Source organism: Oryctolagus cuniculus, chromosome 7 (assembly GCF_051225735.1).
Source record: "Oryctolagus cuniculus isolate XC-2025 breed Fujian yellow rabbit chromosome 7, ASM5122573v1, whole genome shotgun sequence".
Taxonomy (NCBI): Eukaryota; Metazoa; Chordata; class Mammalia; order Lagomorpha; family Leporidae; genus Oryctolagus; species Oryctolagus cuniculus.
Window position 1 is genome coordinate 9,543,700 of NC_142873.1, and position 24,131 is coordinate 9,567,830.

The window sequence follows — 24,131 nt, forward strand, 5'->3', positions numbered from 1 at the left end:
TGGCCTTAAGGATTGAGGCCACCACCAAAGTGGGCTTACAAGATGGGGCTGCCAGGGAGGGCACTGTGGCGTGGTGGGTGGGGCTGCCACCTGTGGTATCCCATATGGGCGCCGGTTCAGGTCCTGGCTGCTCCACTTCTGGTCCAGCTCTCTGCTATGGCTTGAAAAAGCAGTAGAAGATGGCCTGAGTCCTTGGACCCCTGTACCCACATGGGAGACCCTGAGGGGGCTCCTGGCTCCTGGCTTCTGATCTGCTCAGCTCTGGTCATTGCAGCCATTTGGGGAGTGAACCCGCAAATGGAAGACCTCTCTCTCTCTCTCTGTCTCTGTCTGTCTCTCTTTCTCTCTCTGCCTCTGCCCCTCTGTAACTCTGCCTTTCAAATAAATAAATAAATCTTAAAAAAAAAAAAAAAGAGATGGGGTTGCCACTGTGATTGGCCCAGAGGGCAGAGCATCAAGCCCAAGATGATTTGGCTCATGGAATTTACCCTGCGAGGGTTTATACTTGCTTGGGACAGATTACCTCTTTGTTCTTCACAGTTTCTCCCCTTTGGGTGGGAATGTCTGCTCCAAGCCTGTCCCAGTATTGTTTTTGTTTTTGTTTTTGTTTTTGTTTTTGTTTTTGTTTTTGTTTTTGACAGGCAGAGTGGACAGTGAGAGAGAGAGAGACAGAGAAAAAGGTCTTCCTTTACTGTTTGTTCACCCTCCAATGGCTGCTGCGGCCGGCACGCTGTGGCCGGCGCACTATGGCCGGCGCACTGCGCTGATCCGGAGCCAGGTGCTTCTCCTGGTCTCCCATGCGGGTGCAGGGCCCAAGCACTTGGGCCATCCTCCACTGCCTTCCCGGACCACAGCAGAGAGCTGGCCTGGAAGAGGGGCAACCAGGACAGAATCCGGCGCCCCAGCTGGGACTAGAACCTGGGGTGCCGGCGCCGCAGGCGGAGGATTAGCCTAGTGAGCCACAGCATTGGCCCCCAGTATTGTATTTTAAAAGCACATAACTTGTCTGATTTTTGGATTCATAGCTGGACAGGAATGTTGCCTCAGGATGGAAACATGACTTGAGTTTGACCCATTTCAGAAATGGATGAGGACTTAGGAGATTTGGACCTGGAGTTGATGTCAGAACTTAGGTCAGCTTCCACCTTCTTCAGTGTCATTATACCATACAATTATAATACAGCTAGATTCATGTGTTACAGGCTGCATTCCCTCCAAAGATCCTCCAACATCTCGGTTGATACTTGTGTGAGCTTGTTTAATTTACATGTTAAAATTTACTTTTTGTGATACACAGTCCCAGGATGCACAGCATCATACAAAGCATACAAAATCATATATAACAGTTCATTCACTTTGAATGTCCCTGTTGGTAGTCAGCTACTCCCTCTTCCCCCAGATACCTGCAATCATTAATCTGTTTTCTATCTAAGAGTTTTTCTTTTTCAGAATGTTATAACAATGAAATAATACAATATAGCCTTTTGTAGCTTGTTCTTCACTTAGTAAAGTACATTAAAAATTCATATATGTTGGAAGAATCAATAGCTTGTTGCTTTTAATAACTGAATAGCAGTTAGTTGTATGGCTGTAACTACACATTTCATAAAGGACATTGTAGTTTCTTCCACTTCATAGCAGTTATGTATAATGATACTATGAACATTAGTATATAGGTTTTTGTGTAGACATAAGTTTTCATATCACTTGATAAATACTTCAGCATGTGGTTGCCACTTATGTGGTAAGTCTTACACTACACAGTGAAAGTGTCATCCACCACACCATTGTTCTCATTGGCAATGAGTATAAATTCCTATTGCTCTGTACTCTTGCCACCGATTTTTTATTTTCAGGTTTTTGGATTTTATATATTCTAAAAAGCATATAGTGGTATCTCATGTATTTAATTATTTATTTAAGATTTTACTTATTTGAGGGGCAGAGTTACGGACAGAGAGAGTTCACTCCCCAAATGGCCACAATGGCCGGAGCTGGGCTGATCTGAAGCCAGGAGACTTCTTCCGGGTCTCCCATGTGAGTGCAGGAACCCAAACACTTGGGCTGTGTTCCACTGCTTTCTTAGGCCGTACGCAGAGAGCTGGATTGGAAGAGGAGCAGCTGGAACACCAACCAGTGCTTGTAGTGCAGGCAGAGGCTTAGCCTACTACCCCACAGCGCTAGCCCTTGGAACTCGTTTTTCAAATTGAGCTGTTCACCTTTCTCTGTCTCTCCCTCTCTCTGTCTGTAACTCTACCTGTCAGATAAATCTTTAAGATTGAATTGATCAAAATCATGCCTATTAATCGCTACTGATCAGTTGTATGAATTTATATCTGATCATCACATAAAGAGGCAAAAGGCTAATTGAATAACTGTTGAGAACAATTACAATGATAAAATCTAGTTTCTCCACGTTCTTTTTTAGATTCAACTTCTATTGCAACAGAATATTCCTTCAAATTTGATGAATCCATGACAGAAGATGAAATAGAAGAAAAATCATTTCGATCTTTACTCCCTTCTGAGAGTCATCGCAGATTTAACATGGAAAAGAAAAGAGGCCATCATGATGACTCTGATGAAGAAGCGTCCCCAGAAAAGCCCTCGCTGTCTTCTGCCAAGGTTTGTTTAGTTTATCTAAGGAGGTGAACGGTTGTGGATGAGGCAGGAGGAGGGTATGTTTAAACTTGAACTTAACTGTCAACTTACCACAGTTAATTCCCCAGAATACCAATTTTTATGTTTTTCCTGTAAAATCTTATTTCCCTTTCCTTTCAAAGTGGATTACAAATATATTCCTGGAGTGATACGTGAAGGCTTTGTTGTTCTTAGCTATTCTGTATCTGTAGCTTTCTCTCTTGCTTCAATCTTTTTTATATTTTTTCCATCAAAAAATTTATACGTAGAGTGGGCATTTGCTGTAGCAGTTACGATGCTGCTTGGGACACCCACTTGCCTGGATTCGAGTCCCAGTTCCACTGTTTGATTCCGGCTTCCTGCAAGGCACACCTAGGGAACAGCAGGTAATGGCTCATGGAGTTGGGTCTCTGCCACCCGTGTGAGAGACCCGGATTGAGTTCCTGGTTACTGGCTTTGGCCTGGCCCAGCCTCAACTGTTGGAAACATTGGGAGAGTGAACCTGTGCTAGGGAGCATTCTCTCTCTGCTTTTCACATAAATAAAAAACTAAATTACATTCATTCTTCTTATCAAATCTTGAACTTTTTTTTTTTTTTTTTTTAAGATTTGTTTATTTGAAAGGCAGAGTGAGAGGGGGTTGGAAAAAGAGATCTTCTGTCCATTGGTTCACTCCCCAAGTAGCTGTAGCAGCCATGTCTGGGCCCAGTTGAAGCCAGGAGCCTAGAACTCCATTCATTTGGGTGTCCCCTGTGAGTGGCGGGGACCCAAGCACTGAGCCATCTTCTGCTGCTTTCCTAGGCATGTTAGCAGGGAGCTGGATTGGAAGTGGAGCAGCCAGGACGTGAACTTATGCCCATTTGGGATGCTGGCACTGCAGGTGGCAGCTTAACCCGCTGAGTCACAATGCCAGACCCAAATCATGTACCTTTTAGATAACAGGAGCAAATTATTAACTCACTGTTTTGTTGTTGTTGGTTTTTTTTTTTTTTTTTTGGAAGACAGTTACAGAGAGAGGTAGAGACAGAGAGAGAGGTCTTTTTTCTGATGGTTCACTCCCAGATGGCCACAACAGCCAGAGGTGTGCTGATCCTAAGCCAGGACCCTCTTCTGGGTCTCCCATGTGGGTACAGGGGCCCAAGGACTTGAGCCATCTTCTACTGCTTTCCCAGGCCACAACAGAGAGCTGGATTGGAAGAGGAGTAGCCAGGACTAGAACTGGTGCCCATAGGGGATGCTGGCACTGCAGGCCAGGGCTTTAACCAGCTGCGCCACAGCACCGGCCCCTGTTACCCCACTTTGTTCGCTAGAACAGTACCTGTGCTACAATGGCTGTTTATTAAAATTTTATTGGCTGAATAAATTAACAGGTAAATTTTAAGTCCTCTTACATGCCTTTTTAAAGAGTGTTCTTTTCGGACCAGCAATGTGGCATAGCGGGCTAAGCTGCTGCCTGTAATGCCAGCATCCCATATAGCCGCCTGTCTAGTCCTGACTGCTTTACTTCTGACCCAGCTTCCTGCTGATGGCCAGGGGATGCAGCAGAAGATGGCCCAAGTGCTTGGGGCCTGCACCCCTGTGGAAGACCTGGAAGAAGCTCCTGGCTCCTGGCTTCAGCCTGGCCCAGCCCTTGTCTTTGCTGCCATTTGGGGAGTGAACCAATGAATGGGAGATCTCTCTGTCTCTCTCTCTCTCTCTCTGTCTGTCTCTGTCTCTCTGTCTCTCCCCCTCCCCTTCTCTGTAGAAATAAATCTTTAAAATAAATCTTTTAAAAAATGTTCCTTTACATTATTGGTGATCTTGAGAGAGAGATTTTACTTTTGTGAATGAATACCTCTTTTAATGAAAGTATGTCCAAAAGATTTAAAAGACATCAACTTGAGGTAAAGTGTCTGCTTTAGGAGCTGAGCATGCCATTCTCAGGAGGACAAGACAGCTTTTCCAAGTTTACCATGGAGATGGTTCGGCAGTACATGAAAGAGGAGGAGATGCGGGCAGCTCACCAGTCCTCACTTCTGCGGCTCCGAGAGAAGGCCCTGAAGGAGAAAACCAAGGCTGAGTTAGCCTGGCTGGAGCATCAGAAAAAGTGAGCCCTGCACGAGCTTCCTTTCCACTGTTGTGTTTCTTCTTCCATGAAAAGAAAATGCTTTGCAGATATTTTTGTTTCATTTGCTTTGATCAAGCATTCTAAGATCTCCCTAACACTCATGGAACATGCTCCTTTCATTTCTTCCATAGCTCAGCTGACTCCTCTTATGTTGTCATTTTACACTTAATTCCTCTAAAATGTCACCTTTCCAAGTCTTTCTATCTTTAAAGCACACAGTTTTGGGCTTTATGTATGTAATCAGTAAAATACTTGCTGGGATATGAGTTGCTGCATGAAGTAACTCTTCTCCACCTTGGGAAATGTTAAGTGGATTTATAGATTTTTTTAGTACTCAAGAATTCTGAGAATTTGATGTCCTCTTTGTCTCTCTGAAACGATCATCTGCAGACATCTGCGAGACAAGGGAGAGGATGATAAAATGCCCCCGCTCCGGAAGAGGCAGCGCGGCTTGCTCCTCAGGTTGCAGCAGGAAAAGGTGTGTGGAAGAAGCGGCCTCTCAGACTCCTCGTGCTACCTTGCCTTGTGGATGCGTTACTCTGCCAGATCCTTTTTCTTGTTATCACCTTGAATGGGATTTAAGTTCTACTGAACCACTGTTTATGCCTATATTAATATAATCAGAGGGATTGTGTGGTAGTGTTTCTCCTAAATCAGGATTGCATGTTACTGCTAACACAGTCAAGCTTTCTGCCTTCATGTTATACATAGAAAGTACTCTCTTGAAATGTGCATTTAAAAAATTGAGATATGTGAAAAAGAGTCCTTTTGGATTAATTTTTTAGTCATTTTTCCAAAACTTTTTTTGATATATTAATTACAATTTTGCAAATTCTTAGTAGACTTAGAAAGACTTCACTTTCGAGCCTGGCAAGGCTGCTGGTGGTGCAGTGGTTAGGAGCTCAGGCTCTGGAGTTGGATCACCTAGTCTCACGTCCCAGCTCTCCTAGTTACAGGTTCAGAACCTTGGACGCGTTTCTTCATTTTCTCTGTGTCTGGAAACCAAGGATGATAATAATAATAATAATGTACTTTATTAGGGTTGTTGGTATGAATAAGTTAATATATAAAATAAATTTAGGGCAGACCTTGGCATAATGGTATGCATTCTATAAATGTTAGTTACTACTATTTAAAGATGTATTTATTTGAAAGAGTAATGGTGTCAGGGGGAGACACAGATGTTTCATCCACTGGTTTACTCACCAAATGGCCACACTGGCTGGGAGTAGGCCAGGCTGAAGCTAGAAGCCCAGAACTCTGGCCAGATCAAGTCTCCCACATGGGTGGCAGGGACCCAAGTACCCAGGATGTCATCCATTGCTTTCCCAGGCACATTAGCAAGGGAACTGATAGGAAATGGAGCAGCTGGGACTCTAACCGGCCCTTTGGTATGGGATGCTGGTTCATGAACAACAGCTTAACCTACTGTACCACACACCAAGCACGCCCCAGTTACTACTGTTTAAACCCCAATCTAGTCTTTTGCAACTGTGTAATCATAGTCAGGTTGAAGTAACTCTCAGACTTCATTTCCTCATCTGTAGGAGTAGGATAATACTTCATATGGTGTTGTGAGGATTAAATAAGGTTGCACTTACTAAGCATGTTTCAGTGTGCCTGGTAGATTCTAGATTTCTTTTCCCTTATTGATGAGGTATTGTCAGGGTCTAGCTACTGTGTTAGATGATTTAGGAACTTAATTATTTGAGTCATTAAAGTCATTAAATTATTGCTTATAGTTTAAAATCATCATAGGAAACATCACTGATATAAATCTATTTAATTTTTTTATTTTTAAAATATTTATTTTATGGCCAGCACCGCAGCTCAATAGGCTAATCCTCCGCCTGTGGTGCCGGCACACCGGGTTCTAGTCCCGGTCGGGGCGCCGGATTCTGTCCCGGTGGCCCCTCTTCCAGGCCAGCTCTCTCCTGTGGCCCGGGAGTGCAGTGGAGGATGGCCCAAGTGCTTGGGCCCTGCACCCCATGGGAGACCAGGAGAAGCACCTGGCTCCTGCCTTCGGATCAGCGCAGTGCGCCAGCTGCGGCGGCCATTGGATGGTGAACCAACGGCAAAGGAAGACCTTTCTCTCTGTCTGTCTCTCTCTCACTGTCCACTCTGCCTGTCAAAAAATATATATATATATTTATTTTATTTATTTGAATGGCAGAGTTTCCGAGAGAGAAAGAGATCTTCCTTTTACTGATTCACTCCCCAAATGGCTGCAATGGCCAGGGGTGGGCCTGGCCAAAGCCAGGAGCTAGGAGTTTCCTCCTGGTCTTCCACATGGGTGCAGGAGCCCAAGTACTTGAGCCATCCTCCACTGCTTTCCCAGGTACATTATAGGAGCCGAATGGGAAGTGGAGTAGCCAGGGCTCAAACTATGGATGCGAATGTCACAGGCTGTCGCTTAACCCATTATGCCACAATGCTGGCCCTTCAGTGATGATATGAATTTGAAAAAAATGAAAATTCTGAACTCTATTATCCCCAAATAGTCTTTTCAATTAAATAGTGTTTTTCAATTAAAAATGGTTTTAAAATAATATTTTCTTAGTTTAAATAAGGAAATAACTTTCTACACTATTATAATAGCTTTTTGTTTATGAAAAAGAATAAAAACTGGGTTTATACATGTTTTCTCCCATTCTATGGATGTTCTTTTCACTTTCTAGACAGCATCCTTTATAGCATAAACTTTTGTTTATTTGAAAGGCAAAGTTAGAGAGACAGAGGGGGAGAGAGAGAGATCTTCATCTGTTGGTTTACTCCCCAGATGGTTGCAGTGGCTGGGGCTGGGCCAAGCTGCAGCCAGGAGCCAGGAGCTTCATCCGTGTTTCTCACGTGGGTGCAGGAGCCCAAGGACTTGGGCCATCTTCTGCTGCTTTCCCAGGCCATTAGCAGGGAGCTGAATCTGAAGTGGAGCAGCTGGGGCTTGACTGGCGCTCATATGGGATGCCAGCGTCACAGGTGGCAGCTTAACCCATTATACCGCAACGCCATCCCCAGCACAGACTTCTTAATTTTAATATATATAGTGTTTTGTTTCATGTGTGTTAATAGCACATTTTCTCAGTTTTTGTTAGTTTGAAAATAGATTTCTCCATTCTGAAGGATATTTTAGATAGTTATAAAATTACTTCTTTTAGCACTTTTAAATCTGTCTTTTCCATTATTTACTACTTTGCTTTGTTTTTGTGGAAAGGTCAGTTGTCTTGCTGTTATTCTTTCGAAGGCTCCTTTTAAGATTTCTCAGAAATTGTCTTTGATTTTTCAGTAGTTCACTATAATGTGTCTAGGTGTGGTATCTTGTATTAATCTATTCAGGGTTTGTTTAATTTCTTGAATCTGTAGGTTGCTTTATGTAGTTAGGTGTTTAAAAATTACTTCTTCATGTGTTGCTTCTGTACCATTCTTTCCTTACTTTTCTTCAGGGACTTCAGTGAAATATACAAAAAGGGTTTTCCAAAGCCCATGGAAAACATGAATCATGAAAAGCCTGTACGTGAATTTTAAGTCTTTTTGTGCCATAAATAAACATCTCTTAATTCCATTGTCCCACAAACTTTTTGACCATCTACTTCATCTGTCTTCTACTCAGTTTTGTTTTTCTTTCATTGTGTAAGAAAATCAAACAGGAAACACTGTGCTTCAACTTAGAAAATTTTTGTTGCCTTAGTTTTTGTTGGCCTATCTTTGAATTTATTAGTGTGCCTTCTGCTTTGTCTACTGTACTGTTAAATCCATACAGTAGATTATTTTTTTAAATGCTCATTTATTTTATTTATTTGAAAGGCAGAAAGACAAGATCTCGTATCTGCTGGTTCACCCCCAAATGCCCACCACAGCCAGAGGGCTGGGCCAGGCTGAGCCAGGAGCCTGAAACTCAACCAGGTCTCTCATGTGACTGTCAGGGAGCCAGCTACTTGATCTGATACCTGCTGCCTCCCAGGGTGTGCATTAGCAGGATGCAGGAGTCAGGAGCAGAGCCAGGCCCTAAACCCAGGCACTTCCACAGAGGATGCTGGTATTCACAGTGGCGTCTTCCCTGCTGTGCCAAACACCAGCGCCCAGTGAGTTCTTCATGCGAGTGTTTTAAAATCCCATTGGGCCCATTTTGTTGGTTTTGGTAGATTTTAGTTCTTTCTGGAATTTTCTGCCTTGTCGGTTTTTCTTTTTAACACGTTGATAGAATTTTTAACTTCCTTGCCTGGTAACTCCAGTATTTGGCCACTTGCAGGTCTGTTACCCTGTTATCTGTTTGGTTATTATCATGTATTCCTTTCGTTGCATGCCTGGTAATTGTTTTTTATTGAATTCTAGGCACTGTATATAGATAACTTCTCCTCCTAGAGAGGACTTAATCTTTCTTCTGCTGTGCAGTTGGTGTGGTCATCTGTTCATGCAATCCATTCAAGGTTGGTTAGGGTTGGGCTCAGAGTTGGCAAGCCTCAGTCTGCTTCTGCTGTGCATTGTGGACCTCCAGGGATTTCATGTGAAACCCATATAAGCCTTTTTGTATTCGTTACAAGAGACTGGGGATTTCTGCTTTACTTTTGAGAGATATCTTGCTTAGCTCCAAAGCCATCTGCCCTGCTTCAGAACGGTAAAAAATGCTGAGGAAAGTGTGAGTTTCAGGCCTCTAAACATCTCTGGTTTTATCATTCCAGTGCTGATGGTAGTGTTCACTGGTGTAATCACTTCCAGAGCAGTTGATTAAACTGAGAATGTAGGAGGCTGGTGCTGTGTTGTAGTAGGCTGAGCCTCCACCTGCGGCGCCTCATCCCTTACGGGCGCCAGTTCTAGTCCCGGCTGCTCCTCTTCCGATCCAGCTCTCTGCAATGGCCTGGGAGAGCAGTAGAGGATGGCCCAGGTGTTTGGGCCCCCTGCTCCTATTTGGGAGACCTGGAAGAAGCTCCCGGGTTTGGATCGGCCCAGCTTGGCTGTTGCAGCCATTTGGGGAGAGAACCAGCATATGGAAGACCTTTCTCTCTGTTTCTCCCTCTCTCCGTATGTAATTCTACCTTTCAAATAAATAAAATCCTTAAAAAAAATTAAGGATGTATACAAAATACTTCAAAATTTCATGGAAACTGAAATTAAAAGATACGTTTTGGTACAAAAATATTTTGAAATCTGTGCATATTAGGAGTCTTAAGAAATTTTATAGAAAATGTCATTGTGAAAACCTATGCATGAATTTCAAAGTTTTGCATCAAAATAATCTTAAGAAGAATTTTTTCTTTTAAGTAATTCATGTAGGAGGAGGACTCTGCAATGTAAATTTAGAGGTTTTTTCTTTTCAAGATTTATTTATTTACTTAAAGGCAGAGTTGCAGAGAGAGAGTCTTCCACCCACTGCTTCACTCCCTAAATGGCCACAGCTGCTGCAGCTGGCCCAGTTCATTGCCAGGAGCCAGGAGCCAGGAGCCTCCTCCAGGTCTCCCATGCGGGTGCAGTCCCCAAGGACTTGGGCCATCTTCTCCCGCTTTCCCAGGCCATAGCAGAGAGCTGGATCAAAAGTGGAGCAGCTGGGTCTTGAACTGGTGCCCATATGGGATGCCGGCACTGCAGGCGGCAGCTGTAGTGTTCAGTGTTTCTGGCAGCACTGTTAAGTAGAAACAATCCTTTTTTGAATGTAGTTTTCAGGAGGCAGTGCTATGGCGTAGTCGGATAAGCTGATGCCTACAATGTTGGCATCCCACTTAGGCAATGAATCAAGACCTGGCTGCTCCACTTTGGTTCCAGCTCCCCGCTATGTACCTGTGAAAGCATCAGAAGATAGCCCAAGTGTTTGAGCCCCTGCACCCATGTGGGAGACCCAGAAAAGGCTCCTGGCTCCTGGCTCCTGGCCCTGGCTGTTGTGGTCATTTGGGGAATGAACTAGCAAACAAAAGATTTTGTGTGTATGTGTGTCTCCCCTTCTTGCTGTAACTTTGCCTTTCAAATAAATAAAAATAAAGCAGTTTTAAAAATTGTTTTAAGGACCATAAAATGATTCCTCATGTTTGACCTGTTTATCCTACTTTTAAGAATCTCTCCTAAAGAAGTAATTCATAGTATGAAACGATTATAGACAATAAATCATGATTTTGAATAGTGAATAAGTTCCAAGAATTTGATAATAGACTAGTGGTTATATATATTAATTATTTTATTTGACAGGCAACTGTTAATCGGTAGTAAGACCAAGTGGCTGGACTGGAAAATGTGAACCATGTTAAGTTCAAAAAGAGATAGGAAATTATTGGTCTGTTATAATTTTAATTATTTAAGGGTTCATATTAAATTATTTTAGAGTGATGGAGTTATGTATAACTAAATCCCTTCCTCTCTACTTTAGACATTTTTGGTGTTGCTACTTTTATCTTGAAACACTGTGTATTTACTTCTGATATATATATGTGATGATTGAATTTTGTTTTTAAAAATCTACACTTGACTGTTCCAAATCTCAGGTTCTCTCTTAACTTTTTAAAACTTAGGCAGAAATAAAACGTCTTCAAGAAGCCAATAAGGCAGCTCGGAAGGAAAGACAGCTGATTCTTAAACAGCAGGAGGAGATAGAAAGGATCCGACAGACCACTATCAAACTGCAGGAGAGGCTGAAGTCTGCAGGGGAGAATACACTGGTGAGTGTTCTGTCTCATGTTGCTTGTTGATACCTTACCATATATGCCTGCTGTTCCAGAATGTTGGGTGTGTTCATTCAAGCCATATGATACAAGAATGAGCTAGCGCAAAGGTCTATGTATGTGCCATCATGTAGAAATGAGAGCTTTTATTTTTTCCCATGGAATATTCAGTTTTTGAAAGGGGCACATGATTGTTCTATTAGCCTTAACTGTTTTACTTATGGGGTGGGAGTTTGGTCTGGCTGTTAGGATGCTGGCTGGGATGCCTGCATCCGGGTCCTGACTCCAGACCCCCATTCCAGCTTTCTGCTACTGCAGGCTCTGGGAAGCAGAAGGCGATGGCTCAAGTAGCTGAGTTCCAGCTCCTGACTCCGTTCTTGCTTAGCTCCAGCCAGTAGTTGCAAGTGTTTGGGGAGTGAACCAGTGGATGGAAGCACTCTACTTGTGCTCTCATCAAAAAAATAAATAAATAAATAAATAAATAAATAAATAAATAAATAAATAAATTGGGACAGAGAGCTTTGCTGTTATCAGTTTAAATTTATTCTTCTGAATTAGTAGGAGAGACAGTTGTGCTGTTTATTTGATACTTACTTCAGCTATCTAATTTTAATATGATACAAGATTCAAAGGAGATGATCAGACAAAAAATTTGGACCAGTTCTAAGGACTATAATATGGTAGTGTACTACTTGTTGGAAAACCTAGATATCCTCCCAAATTCTTTCTACGAAGCCAATATCACCTTAATTCCTAAGCCCGGAAAAGACACAACAGAGAAAGAAAACTACAGACCTATCTCCCTGATGAACATAGATGCAAAAATACTCAACAAAATTCTGGCAAACCGAATCCAACTGCACATCAGAAAGATCATTCACCCGGACCAAGTGGGATTTATCCCTGGTATGCAGGGATGGTTCAGTATTCGAAAGTCAATCAATGTAATACATCACATTAATAAATTGAGAAACAAAAATCATATGATTATCTCAATAGATGCAGAGAAAGCATTTGACAAAATACAACACCCTTTCATGATGAAAACCCTAAGCAAATTGGGGTTAGAAGGAACATTCCTCAACACAGTTAAGGCAGTCTATTATAAACCAATGGCCAGCATCATATTGAATGGGGAAAAGTTGGAGGCATTTCCATTGAAAACTGGCACCAGACAGGGATGCCCACTCTCACCATTGCTATTCAATATAGTCCTAGAAGTGTTAGCCAGGGGCCATCAGGCAAGATAAAAAAATTAAAGGGATACAAATGGGAAAGGAGGAAGTTAAACTATCCCTATTTGCAGATGACATGATACTATATATAGGGGACCGGATAAACTCCTATAAGAGACTATTGGAACTCATAGAAGAGTTTGGTAAAGTAGCAGGATACAAAGTCAACACTCAGAAATCAACAGCCTTTGTATACACAGACAATGCCAGGGCTGAGGAAGAACATCTTTTTTTTTTTTGACAGGCAGAGTGGACAGTGAGAGAGAGAGAGACAGAGAGAAAGGTCTTCCTTTGCCGTTGGTTCACCCTCCAATGGCCGCCGCGGCTGGCACGCTGCGGCCGGCGCACCGCGCTGATCCGATGGCAGGAGCCAGGAGCCAGGTGCTTTTCCTGGTCTCCCATGGGGTGCAGGGCCCAAGCACTTGGGCCATCCTCCACTGCACTCCCTGGCCACAGCAGAGGGCTGGCCTGGAAGAGGGGCAACCGGGACAGAATCCAGCGCCCCGACCGGGACTAGAACCTGGTGTGCCGGCGCCGCAAGGTGGAGGATTAGCCTAGTGAGCTGCGGCGCCGGCCCCGAGGAAGAACTTCTAAGATCAATTCCATTCACGATAGCCACAAAAACAATAAAGTACCTTGGAATAAATTTAACCAAGGATGTCAAAGACCTCTATGATGAAAATTACAAAACACTAAAGAAAGAAATAGAAGACAACACAAAAAAATGGAAAAACCTGCCGTGCTCATGGATTGGAAGAATCAATATTATCAAAATGTCCATTCTCCCAAAAGCAATTTACAAGTTCAATGCAATACCAATCAAAATACCAAAGTCATTCTTCAAAGACCAAGAAAAAACTATGCTGAAATTCATATGGAGAAACAGGAGACCGAGAATAGCTAAAGCAATCCTTTACAATAAAAACAAGGCCGGAGGCATCACAATTCCAGACTTCAAGACATACTACAGGGCAGTTGTAATCAAAACAGCCTGGTACTGGTACAAAAACAGATGGATAGACCAATGGAACAGAATAGAAACACCGGAGATCAATCCAAACATCTATAACCAACTCATATTCGACAAAGGACCTAAAACCAACCCCTGGAACAAGGACAGCCTCTTCAACAAATGGTGCTGGGAAAACTGGATGTCCACATGCCGCAGTATGAAGCAAGACCCCTACCTTACACCTTATACAAAAATCCACTCAACATGGATCAAAGAACTAGAGATGCGCCACGACACCATGAAACTAATTGAGAGCATAGGGGAAACCCTTCAAGATATGAGAATAGGTGAAGAATTCCTGGAGAAGACCCCACAGGCACGGGTAATCAAAGATAAAATAAACAAATGGGATTACCTCAAATTGAAGAGTTTCTTTACAGCAAAGGAAACAGTCAGGAAAGTGAAGAGGCAACCAACAGAATGGAAGACGTTATTCGCAAACTACAGAACAGATAAAGATTAACAACTAGAATCTATAAAATTATCAAAAAATACCACAGAATCAAAACAAACAACCCAATAAAAAAATTGGCCAAGGACCTTAACAGACATTTTTCAAAAGAGGAAATCCAAATGGCCAACAGACACATGAAAAAATGCTCAGGATCCCTAGCCATCATGGAAATGCATATCAAAACCACAATGAGATACCACCTCACTCCGGTTAGATTGGCTTACATACAGAAATCAACCAACAACAGATGCTGGCGAGGACGTGGGGAAAAAGAGACACTAATCCACTGTTGGTGGGAATGCAAACTGGTCAAGCCACTATGGAAGTCAGTCTGGAGATTCCTCAGAAACCTGAAGATAACCCTACCGTTCGACCCAGCCATCCCACTCCTTGGAATTTACCCAAATGGAATTAAAGGGGAGAAAAAGCCATTTGCACCTCAATATTTGTTGCAGCTCAATTCACAATAGCTAAGACATGGAATCAACCTAAATGTCCATCAACGGATGACTGGATAAAGAAACTCTGGGATATGCACTCTATGGAACACTATACAGCAGTAAAAAAACAATGAAATCCGGGCATTTACAACAAAATGGAGGAAGCTGAAAACATCATGCTGAGTGAAATAAGCCAGTGCAAAAGGGACAGATATCATATATTGATTCTCTTATCTATATCAGCATTAAGTTGTGGATTTCTGTTTCATTTGTGGTTATAATCTGTTACTGTATTATTTGGTGCTCACTTTGTCCAAATTAAGAAAGTACAAGCTCATTCATGCAGATTTCTGTATCTTCTCTATGTGTCCCATCTGTTTTTGAATACTTGTGTGTTTCTGGAACAATAAGAGATTTCAAGGTCATTTTATACTTCCCTTGTCCCAGCCTTAAAATCAATCATTTCTCCAACAAGGAAAGTTATTTAGAAAGCAAAATTTGGTGGTGAATATGCTAATTGTATTTTAATTTTGATCTTACTATACAGAAAATCTTGGGAATATATAAGTATATGTAGATACAGATAAACATGTTCAACATGTATTTTATATATATGATGTAGAAAATAGAATTAAATGATGGTTTATTTTGATGTAAACAGTTAAATTTTATGCACATGATTGGTGTTGAAAATTTTTCCATGGGTTCATGTAAAATGCATGTTATGAAACAGCTATACATGAATTTCAAAACCTTTTAAACTAGAAGTTATCTTTTCATTACATTTCATAAACTTTTTGAAGTCACCTTGTATATAAAATCATGAGCTCAGATTGATAACCTCCACTTTCATTCCACCACAAGGTTTTATTTTAATTTTTTTATCTGAAAGAGAAATCACACATATTTCATTTGCTGGTTCACTTCCTAGATCCCTGCAACAGCTAGGGTTAGGCCAGGCCAAAGCCAGGAGCTAGAACCTCAGTGTGAGTCTTCTACTTGGGTGACAGGAACCCAACTACTTGAGCCGTCACCTGCTGCCTCCCAGGGTCCATCTTTGCAGGAAGCTGGAATTGGAAATGGAATCAGGACTTAAACCCAGACACTTCCATATCAGATGTGCTGTCTTAACTGCTAGGCTGAATGCCCACCCAAGCTGTTATTTTTCACCATTTTTAAAAATCATTTTGAAATATGTGATATGTTTTTAGTACCTTAAGTGACATCTTCAACTCTTGATAGAGGCATTGTTTTTGAGAATGAACTTAGCTTTGAATTGACAGTGTTTATGTTCAGTAAACTTTTGCTTCTTGTTTGCAGGACTCTCACAGTGATGATGATATGAAAGATAATAAAGCAGCTAGTCCTGGTCCAACTGACTTGGAGACCCGCAGTCCTTCTCCTATTTCAATCTCCAGCAGTGAAACCAGCAGCATTATGCAGAAGCTGAAGAAAATGAGAAGCCGCATGGATGAAAAGTAATTCATTTTTATAAAATATTTAGATTACTTTGAAACAATATTTTATTATGCTTGAAACAAATAATATTTTAATATGCTTCATTAGATTACAGTGAGACAGGAAAATATATTATGGATTAAGTAACATTTTAGCAGAATTATTAGATCAGGCTAGAACTCAGTTACCTAGATGTTATTTATAAACAAATTGGTTTCTTATTTTTTTAAAGTATTCTTTGCACATAAACTCACGACAATATTTTTTCCTTTCTTATATTAAAAGAAAAAATATATGTACCATCTTGGGGGAGCAACCAATTGTATATACTGACATTTCATCATGTTTCTGGCTTATTCAAATAGGAGAATAGAATTGTAACCTTGTGGGTAGATGTGAGTTGCCAAGCTAAAACAAAAAGACCGAAATTCTCCTGGGGTGTTGAGTGATTTGGCACTCTAACTTTTTTCTAAAAGATTTCTAAGAATTTTTTTATTATTTTTTATTATTTTTTTGACAGGCAGAGTGGACAGTGAGAGAGAGAGAGACAGAGAGAAAGGTCTTCCTTTTGCCATTGGTTCACCCTCCAATGGCTGCCACGGCTGACGCACCGCGCTGATCCGAAGGCAGGAGCCAGGTGCTTCTCCTGGTCTCCCATGGGGTGCAGGGCCCAAGCACCTGGGCCATCCTCCACTGCACTCCCGGGCCACAGCAGAGAGCTGGCCTGGAAGAGGGGCAACCGGGACAGAATCCGGCGCCCCGACCGGGACTAGAACCCGGTGTGCCGGCGCCGCTGGGTGGAGGATTAGCCTATTGAGCCGCAGCACCGGCAAAAATTACTTTTTAAAGACTTGAGAAAGCTACTCCTACTTAGATGTAACTCAGTTATATAATATAAATGACATTTACATAATTTTACACTTAATTTACATTAATTTGTATAAGTTGAATTAAATTAGTGTACATTTAATTAAATGCAGTTGTAAATTACCTGCTTGTGGACTCTTCCCTTGCCTGAGCCATGTCCATCAGATGTGTAGCTAGCTTCCTTGAAGCCCATTAAACATGAAAGAGAACCATCAGAAATGTTCGCTGACCGCTGTTGTAAGTTAGCAGTTTGAACCGCAGATTGAACTTGTGTCTATATCCTTTGGCAGGATTGGGTACATCATCAGAGTTACTGATGTGCTATATTTATATGTGACACCAACCTGTGATATGATTAGTTTTGGAACAAACAGTTGTAACTGAAACTCTTACTTCCTGTAAGGGTAGTTCAAAGTGTTAATAGAAAATAGAATGGGGAGTGGGGGCAAGCGCTATGGCATAGCAGGTAAAGCCACTGCCTGCCTGCCGGCATCCATTTGGACACCAGTTGAAACCTGGCTGCTCCACTTCTGATCCAGCTCTCTGCTGTGTCCTGGGAAAGCAGTAGAGGATGGCCCAAGTCCTTGGGCCCCTGCACCCATGTGGGAGACCTGGAAGAAGCTCCTGGCTCCTGGCTTTGGATCAGCACATCCCCAGATATTTGTGGTCATTTAGGGAGTGAACCAGTGGATGGAAGATCTCTCTCTCTATATCTCTTTCTGTGTCTCTCCCTCCCTCTTTCTCTTTCTGTCTCTCTCTCTCTCTAGCTCTGCCTTTCAAATAAATCTTAAAAAAAAAAAACACCTGGAGCCAGCACTGTGACTTAGGGGGTAAAACCACCACCTGCAGTGCTGGCATCCCATATGGGTGCCAGTTCTAGTCCTGGCTGCTCCACTTCCGATCCAGCTCTCTGCTATGGCCTGGGAAAGCAGTGGAAGATGGCCCAAGTCCTTGGGCCCCTGCACCCATGTGGGAGACCTGGAAGAAGCTCCTGGCTTCAGATCAGCATAATTCCAGCTATTGTGGTCATATGGGGAGTGAACCAGCAAATGGAAGACCTCTCTCTGCCTCTCAAATAAATAAATGCTTTAAAAAAAAAATGGTATTGCCGTGCCGTGGCTCACTAGGCTAATCCTCTGCCTTGCGGTGCCGGCACACCGGGTTCTAGTCCCAGTCGGGGCGCCGGATTGTGTCCCGGTTGCCCCTCTTCCAGGCCAGCTCTCTGCTGTGGCCTGGGAGTGCAGTGGAGGATGGCCCAAGTGCTTGGGCCCTGCACTCTAATGGGAGACCAGGAGAAGCACCTGGCTCCTGGCTTTGGATTGGCACAGCACCGCCATAGCAGCCATTTGGAGGGTGAGCCAATGGAAGGAAGACCTTTCTCTCTGTCTCTCTCTCTCTCTCTCTCTCACAATCTATCTCTGCCTGTCAAAAAAAATCCTAAGTGACAAATTGAATTTAGATTTATTGACTTTGTTCTAAATCTTGTTATTTTTGTAGAATTCAAAATATTAGTCACCTGGAATATTTTGTATCACTGTTCTGTTCTTTGTCCATTCCTGTGGTAGCCTTTTGAGAAGTCTATAAGGAGACTAGGCCTTGAAGCATTCAGCGAGTACTTTTTTATTTTTTAAACATTTTTAATAAAAGGTTATTTATTTGAAAGGCAAAAGAGGCAGAGACAGACAAAGATATCCCACCTCTGGTTCACTCCCCACTACCTGCAACAGACCAGGGTAGGCCAGGCGGAAGCCAGACCAGGAATTCAGTCTGGATTTCCCATATGGGTGGCAAGGACCCAACTACTTGAAGTGTCACTTGCTGTGTCCAGGGTGAGCATTAGCAGGAAGCTGGAATGGAGAGCAGAACCCAGGCACTCTGCTGTGGAGTGCAGGTGTCCCGAGCCCAGCTCAACTGCCATCACCAGTGCCTACTCGGAATCTATTTTTAAGATTTATTTATTTGAAAGCAAAGTGACAGAGAGGGAGAGAGAGACGGACATATAGACAAAGAGAGATCTGATCCACTGGTTCATTTCCCAAATGGCTGCAATGTCCAGGACTGGTCCCGTCTGAAGCCAGAAGCCCAGCACTCCATCCAGGTCCCCCACATGTTTGTCAGGGACCCACATACCAAGGCCCTCTTCTACCTTCCCAGGCACATCAGCAGGGAGCTGGACCAGAAGCTGGACAGCTGAGACACAAAACCACACTCTCATGGGGATGCTGGGTCACAGTCCATGGCTAAACCCACTACACCATGTCGGCCCCCCAGTCCAACTTTTTTTTTTTTTTTTTAAGATTTTTATTTATTTATTTGAAAGGCAGAGTTACAGAGAGGTAGAGAGAGTAAAAGAGAGGTCTTCAATCTGCTAGTTCACTCCCCAAATGGTTGAAGCAGCCAGAGCTGAGCCAGGCAAAAGCCAGGAACAGGAGCTTCTTCCGGATCTCCCACAGGGCCACAGGGGCCCAAGGACGTGGGCCATCTTCTAATGCTTTCTCAGGCCATAGCAGAGAGCTGGATGGGAAGTGAAGCAGGCAGGACTTGAACCAGCACCCATATGGGATGCTGGCACTGCAGGCGGCAGCTTTACCTGCCAAGCCACAGTGTAACCCCCCAGTCCAACTTCTTGATCTGTTGTTTGAAGCAGTGTAGTTGTGCTTGTGGTAGGGATGGGTTAAGAGTTGAGGTATCACTAGGCTAATCCTCCACCTGCAGCGCCGGTACCCAGGTTTCTAGTCCCGGTTGGGGCGTCAGATTCTGTCCCGGTTGCTCCTCTTCCAGTCCAGCTCTCTGCTGTGGCCCGGGAGTGCAGTGGAGGATGGCCCAAGTGCTTGGGCCCTGCACCCCATGGGAGACCAGGAGGAAGTACATGGCTCCTGGCTTCAGATCAGCACAGTGCGCCGGCCGTGGCGGCCATTTTGGGGGTGAACCAACAGAAGGAAGACCTTTCTCTCTGTCTCTCTCTCTCTCTCACTAACTCTGCCTGTCAAAAAAAAAAAAAAAAAAAAAAAAGAGAGAGAGTTGAAGTAGCAAAGATGTTCAGATGATGGTGTTGAAATTTGAGGATGATCTAGAGTATTTTCCAAAATGATGTGTTAAAAAGGAAAATCATTATGTATTTTTTTTATCTCCGAACAAAACAACATAAAAACTAGTTCCTAAAACCCATTTATATTACTAAAGCTTTAGAGTTAGATTTTGTTCAACAGTGTTGGAGTGTCACCTCAGTAAATAAAGAATTGATTACTTTTGTAGTTATTTGCTATAGTAGACGTATAACAATAAAAGTATTGGAACCTTTGCTACTTTGTAACCAGGCACTATCTGTTCCATAGATTTGCCAAGGCAGTTAAACCTATTTTATTGATTTAAAACTGCTTCTCAATTTGTTTAGCTAACAGTATGGGGGAACTTTTTCATTTATATACTATATATATACATGAAATATCTGTATATATTTTATATATATGGAATATATATAATATATATACCCTTGCTTATTGGTAGCTCTTTGGATTTGGACTTTTATGATGGACAGTCTTCTGAAGTATTCATACCATTCTGAAAGATTTTTCCTTTAATGTTCCACTGAGAAAATAATGCCTTTGTTAAAATTAATATTTCTAATACATGGCTTTTCTTAGCCTGTTCATTTAATTGACATTTTATAATTTTATAAATTATTTCTGTTTTTCATTATGATGAAAAGCAAAAAAAAAATCTCAAAATGTAACAGTCATAATAATGAAAATTTATTGATAAAACATGTGAAGTAGATTTAAACCACAGACTGTTCTGAATAGCATCAAATCTTCTTAGTTTTATTTGTAAGTGAAATTTGAGTTTTGTCTATTACTCTGATGGACATTATTTACAATATAAGTGGATTCCTTGTAATCATCAAACAGATTTATAAATAAAAAGTACATTGCAATTAATTCTTCCTGTTATTTTGTCAATTTCATTTCAGGAAAATTGTTTGTAGAGCAAATGTGATACTGGAAGAATATTGTTATCTTTTCAAGTATTTCACTACTTAAAATAGGATGCTGCATTTTTTCTTCATTTCTTAACAGCAGCTATTCTTTCTTACTATTTATTATGTGCTTGTTTCCTCAACAGTTATTTATTGAGTAATGTATGAATAACTAGATTCTGAGTGATACAGCGATAAACACAAATGCCGCCCTCAGTGGACTCTGGCATTGGGCACAGCAGTTAAGACACTACTTAGGGACACCCACATCCCATATCAGAGCGTCAAGTCCCAGTCTCACTTCTGATTCCAGCTTCCGCTGATGTGCACCCTGGAAGGCAGCAGGTGATAGGTGAAGTCCCTGACATTCATGTGGAAGACAGATAGAGTTCTGGGCTCCTAGCTTTGACCTGGCCCACCTTGGCTGTGTGGGCGTTTGGGGAGTGAACCAGCAGATAGAAGATCTCTCTGTATGTCTCTGTCTCTGCCTTTCAAATAAAAAATAATTTTTAAAAAAAGAGTTACACCCTAGGTGGGAAAACAGAAGAATGATGGGTAGGTTTAGAGAAGTATATATATAACAGTCACTATGAAAATTCAGAATAGAAGGAGAAAGCTTTACTGACATGAGTATACCAAGGAATTTTTCATAGATCAGTGGTCAGAATTAAATGTATTTTTTAACTGGGAAGTACTTTGTAGCATAAGAAGAAGCAACAAAAGAGAAAAGCATATAGTGGGTTTTTTGTTTTCGATTCTTCATTGCAGAGCAAAGTAGTGTAGTCAGAAAGCATCTTAAATATGGCCTTGGGCCATTTTCTACTGCTTTCCCAGGCCATAGAAGAGAGCTGGATTGGAAGTGAAGCAGCCGGGACTTGAACCAGCACCTATGTGGGATGCCAACACCGCAGCAGCAGCTTTACCCACCATGCCAAAGCACTGGCTCCTTAAATATTCCTTTTACACTTAGTAGTTTGCTCAGAAAAACAGTGAGCAAGATGAACTGATTGGGGCCGACACTGTGGCGCAGTGGCGCAGTGGGTTAACACCCTGGCCTGAAGCGCTGGCATCCCATATGGGTGCTGGTTCTAGTCCTGGCTGCTCCTCTTCTGATCCAGCTCTCTGCTGTGGCCTGGAAAAGCAGTGGAGGATGGCTCAAGTCCTTGGGCCCCTGCACTCGCAGGGGAGACCCGCAGGAAGCTTCAGGCTCCTGGCTTCAGATCGGCGCAGCTCCAGCCGTTGCAGCCAATTGGGGAGTGAACCAGTGGATGGAAGATCTCTCTTCTCTCTCTCTCTCTCTCTCTGCCTCTCTCTGTGTAACTCTGACTTTCAAATAAATAAATACATCTTTAAAAAAGGACAAAAAAGATGAACTGATTTGGTTTTAAGTAATTCATCAAAAAGTTAAGCAGATAAATCTTTTACTACATTGCTCTCTAAGCATATTTATGATATTGTTTAATTAGTATTGAAATCTTTATCATTAATCTGCTGAGCGTACATGAAGGCATTCCAAGGGAGGGCTTTTGATAGTCCGTGAGAGAAGACAACACAATTAGAATGATTTTCAGGATTCGTGTTGTGGGAAAGCAGGTTAAGCTGCCACTGGGAAGCTGGCATCCCATACCGAAGTGCTGGTTTGAATCCCAGCTGCTTCACTTCTGATTCAGCTACTTGCTGATGTGCCTGGGAAGGCAGCAGATGATGGCTCAGTGCTTGGACTCCTGCCACGCATATTGGAGACCAAAATGGAGTTCTTGGCTCCTGGCTTCAGCCAGGCCTAAAACCTGGCTGTTGCTGCCTTTTAGAACATGAACCAGTGGATGGAAGATCTGGCTTTCTGTCACCCTGCCTTGCAAATAAATAAATAAATCTTTAAAAATTACTTTCAATAATTTGTTAAGCATCATTGTGTTAAATTAATTTTCTTGTATAGGTTCTGGTCTAAGTGTATTAGCTGAACAAAATCTGATATTCTGATATTGTGTTTTTGTTTTCTGCATTTCCTAGGTCAGAAATAACAGACTGTATTTGTTTACTTAAGTGTATGTAAATTATGTGAATGTTTAAGTGATAAAATAGATTTTGTTACAGGAAACAAACAACTGAACTTCATTTTCTTTTAGGGTCAGTACTATCTATATTCTCATTTATCTTCCTCAAGGACTCAAATGAGCCCACTTTAAAATTTAAAATACTATGTAACATTTTAATGTATATCAGTATAGAATAAAGGCATTATAGATCCAGAAGAAATTTTAAATTTTAAGTTCTTGCCTTATTTAATATCTCTAAGAATTGAAGTATTTTTGGAGTTAGATGTTTCATTTAACATTTAAATGGTTTTATTCTTTCAAATTACAGCGTAACTTTAAAATCTGTTGGAACACAGTGCACAGTAGCTCACTGGTGGAAAGTAAAGTTCTCATTTATGTCACAGGGTCTAGCAGTGTGTTGAGATATTCTTTAAAAGTGGGAGTTACTTGCAGAATTTTAAAACGTTGTAACGAGAAGGGCTCTTATGAAGTCACGTAGTATAGCCTCTTTTTTTACATGAGGAAGTTAAGGCCAACAGAGGTTCCAAGGTTGAGTACTTGTCTCAGTTTACAGGGCAGAATAGCAGAGCTGGTACTAGAACCCTGCTTTCTGGACTTCAGCTTGTTAAGATAAATTAAGTTACTTTATGGGGCTGGCGTTGTGGCATAGTGGATTAAGCGCCTCCTGTGACGTCGGCATCCCATGTGAGCACTGGTTCGAGTCCGAGCTGCTCCACTTCCAGCCCAGCTCCCTGCTCATGCCCCTGCGAAAGCAGCAGAGGATGGCCTGTGTGCTTGAGCACCTGCCACTCATGTGGGAGACCAGAAGGCAGTTCCCAGCTCCCGGCTTCAGCTTGGCCCAGCCGTGGCTATTGCAGGCATTTGGGGAGTGGGCCAGTGTCTCTCCCATTCTCTCTGTCGCTTTGCCTTTCAAATAAGTAAATCAATCTAAATTAAAAAAAAGAAATACATGAAAACTAAAAACTACATTGATGACTTAAGTTAATATTCAGTTGGAATTGATCCTTCTAAATTGTATTTGTCAAAACCAGAGAAGTGCTGGAGTTGAGTTGAACAGCATTACAGTAGAAGTTAGAGAATAAGACTGTGACTTTAAAAGCAAATGAATTTCTCATGTGTTCTCTAGGTTCAAACATAAGAACATAATAATTTCCATACTAGATCTACAGTGTGTCTAATCCTAATATTACCATCAGAAATCTTGATAGGGGGATGCTTTGACATTGACCATAGAATATTAGTAGCATT

General features: G+C 42.0%; 1 protein-coding gene across 4 annotated transcripts in view; it reads left to right on the plus strand.

Moving 5' to 3' along the window:
- Window positions 1–24,131, plus strand: part of CEP350 (centrosomal protein 350) — a 159,080-nt gene that overhangs the window by 90,849 nt on the left and 44,100 nt on the right. For all 4 annotated transcript variants that reach the window (XM_008263850.5, XM_008263852.5, XM_089299463.1 and 1 more), the window contains 5 exons: window positions 2,429–2,625; window positions 4,541–4,725; window positions 5,137–5,224; window positions 11,235–11,381; window positions 15,846–16,003. In XM_008263850.5, coding sequence (XP_008262072.3) covers window positions 2,429–2,625; window positions 4,541–4,725; window positions 5,137–5,224; window positions 11,235–11,381; window positions 15,846–16,003 — 775 coding nt within the window. The remainder of the gene's footprint in view (window positions 1–2,428; window positions 2,626–4,540; window positions 4,726–5,136; window positions 5,225–11,234; window positions 11,382–15,845; window positions 16,004–24,131) is intronic.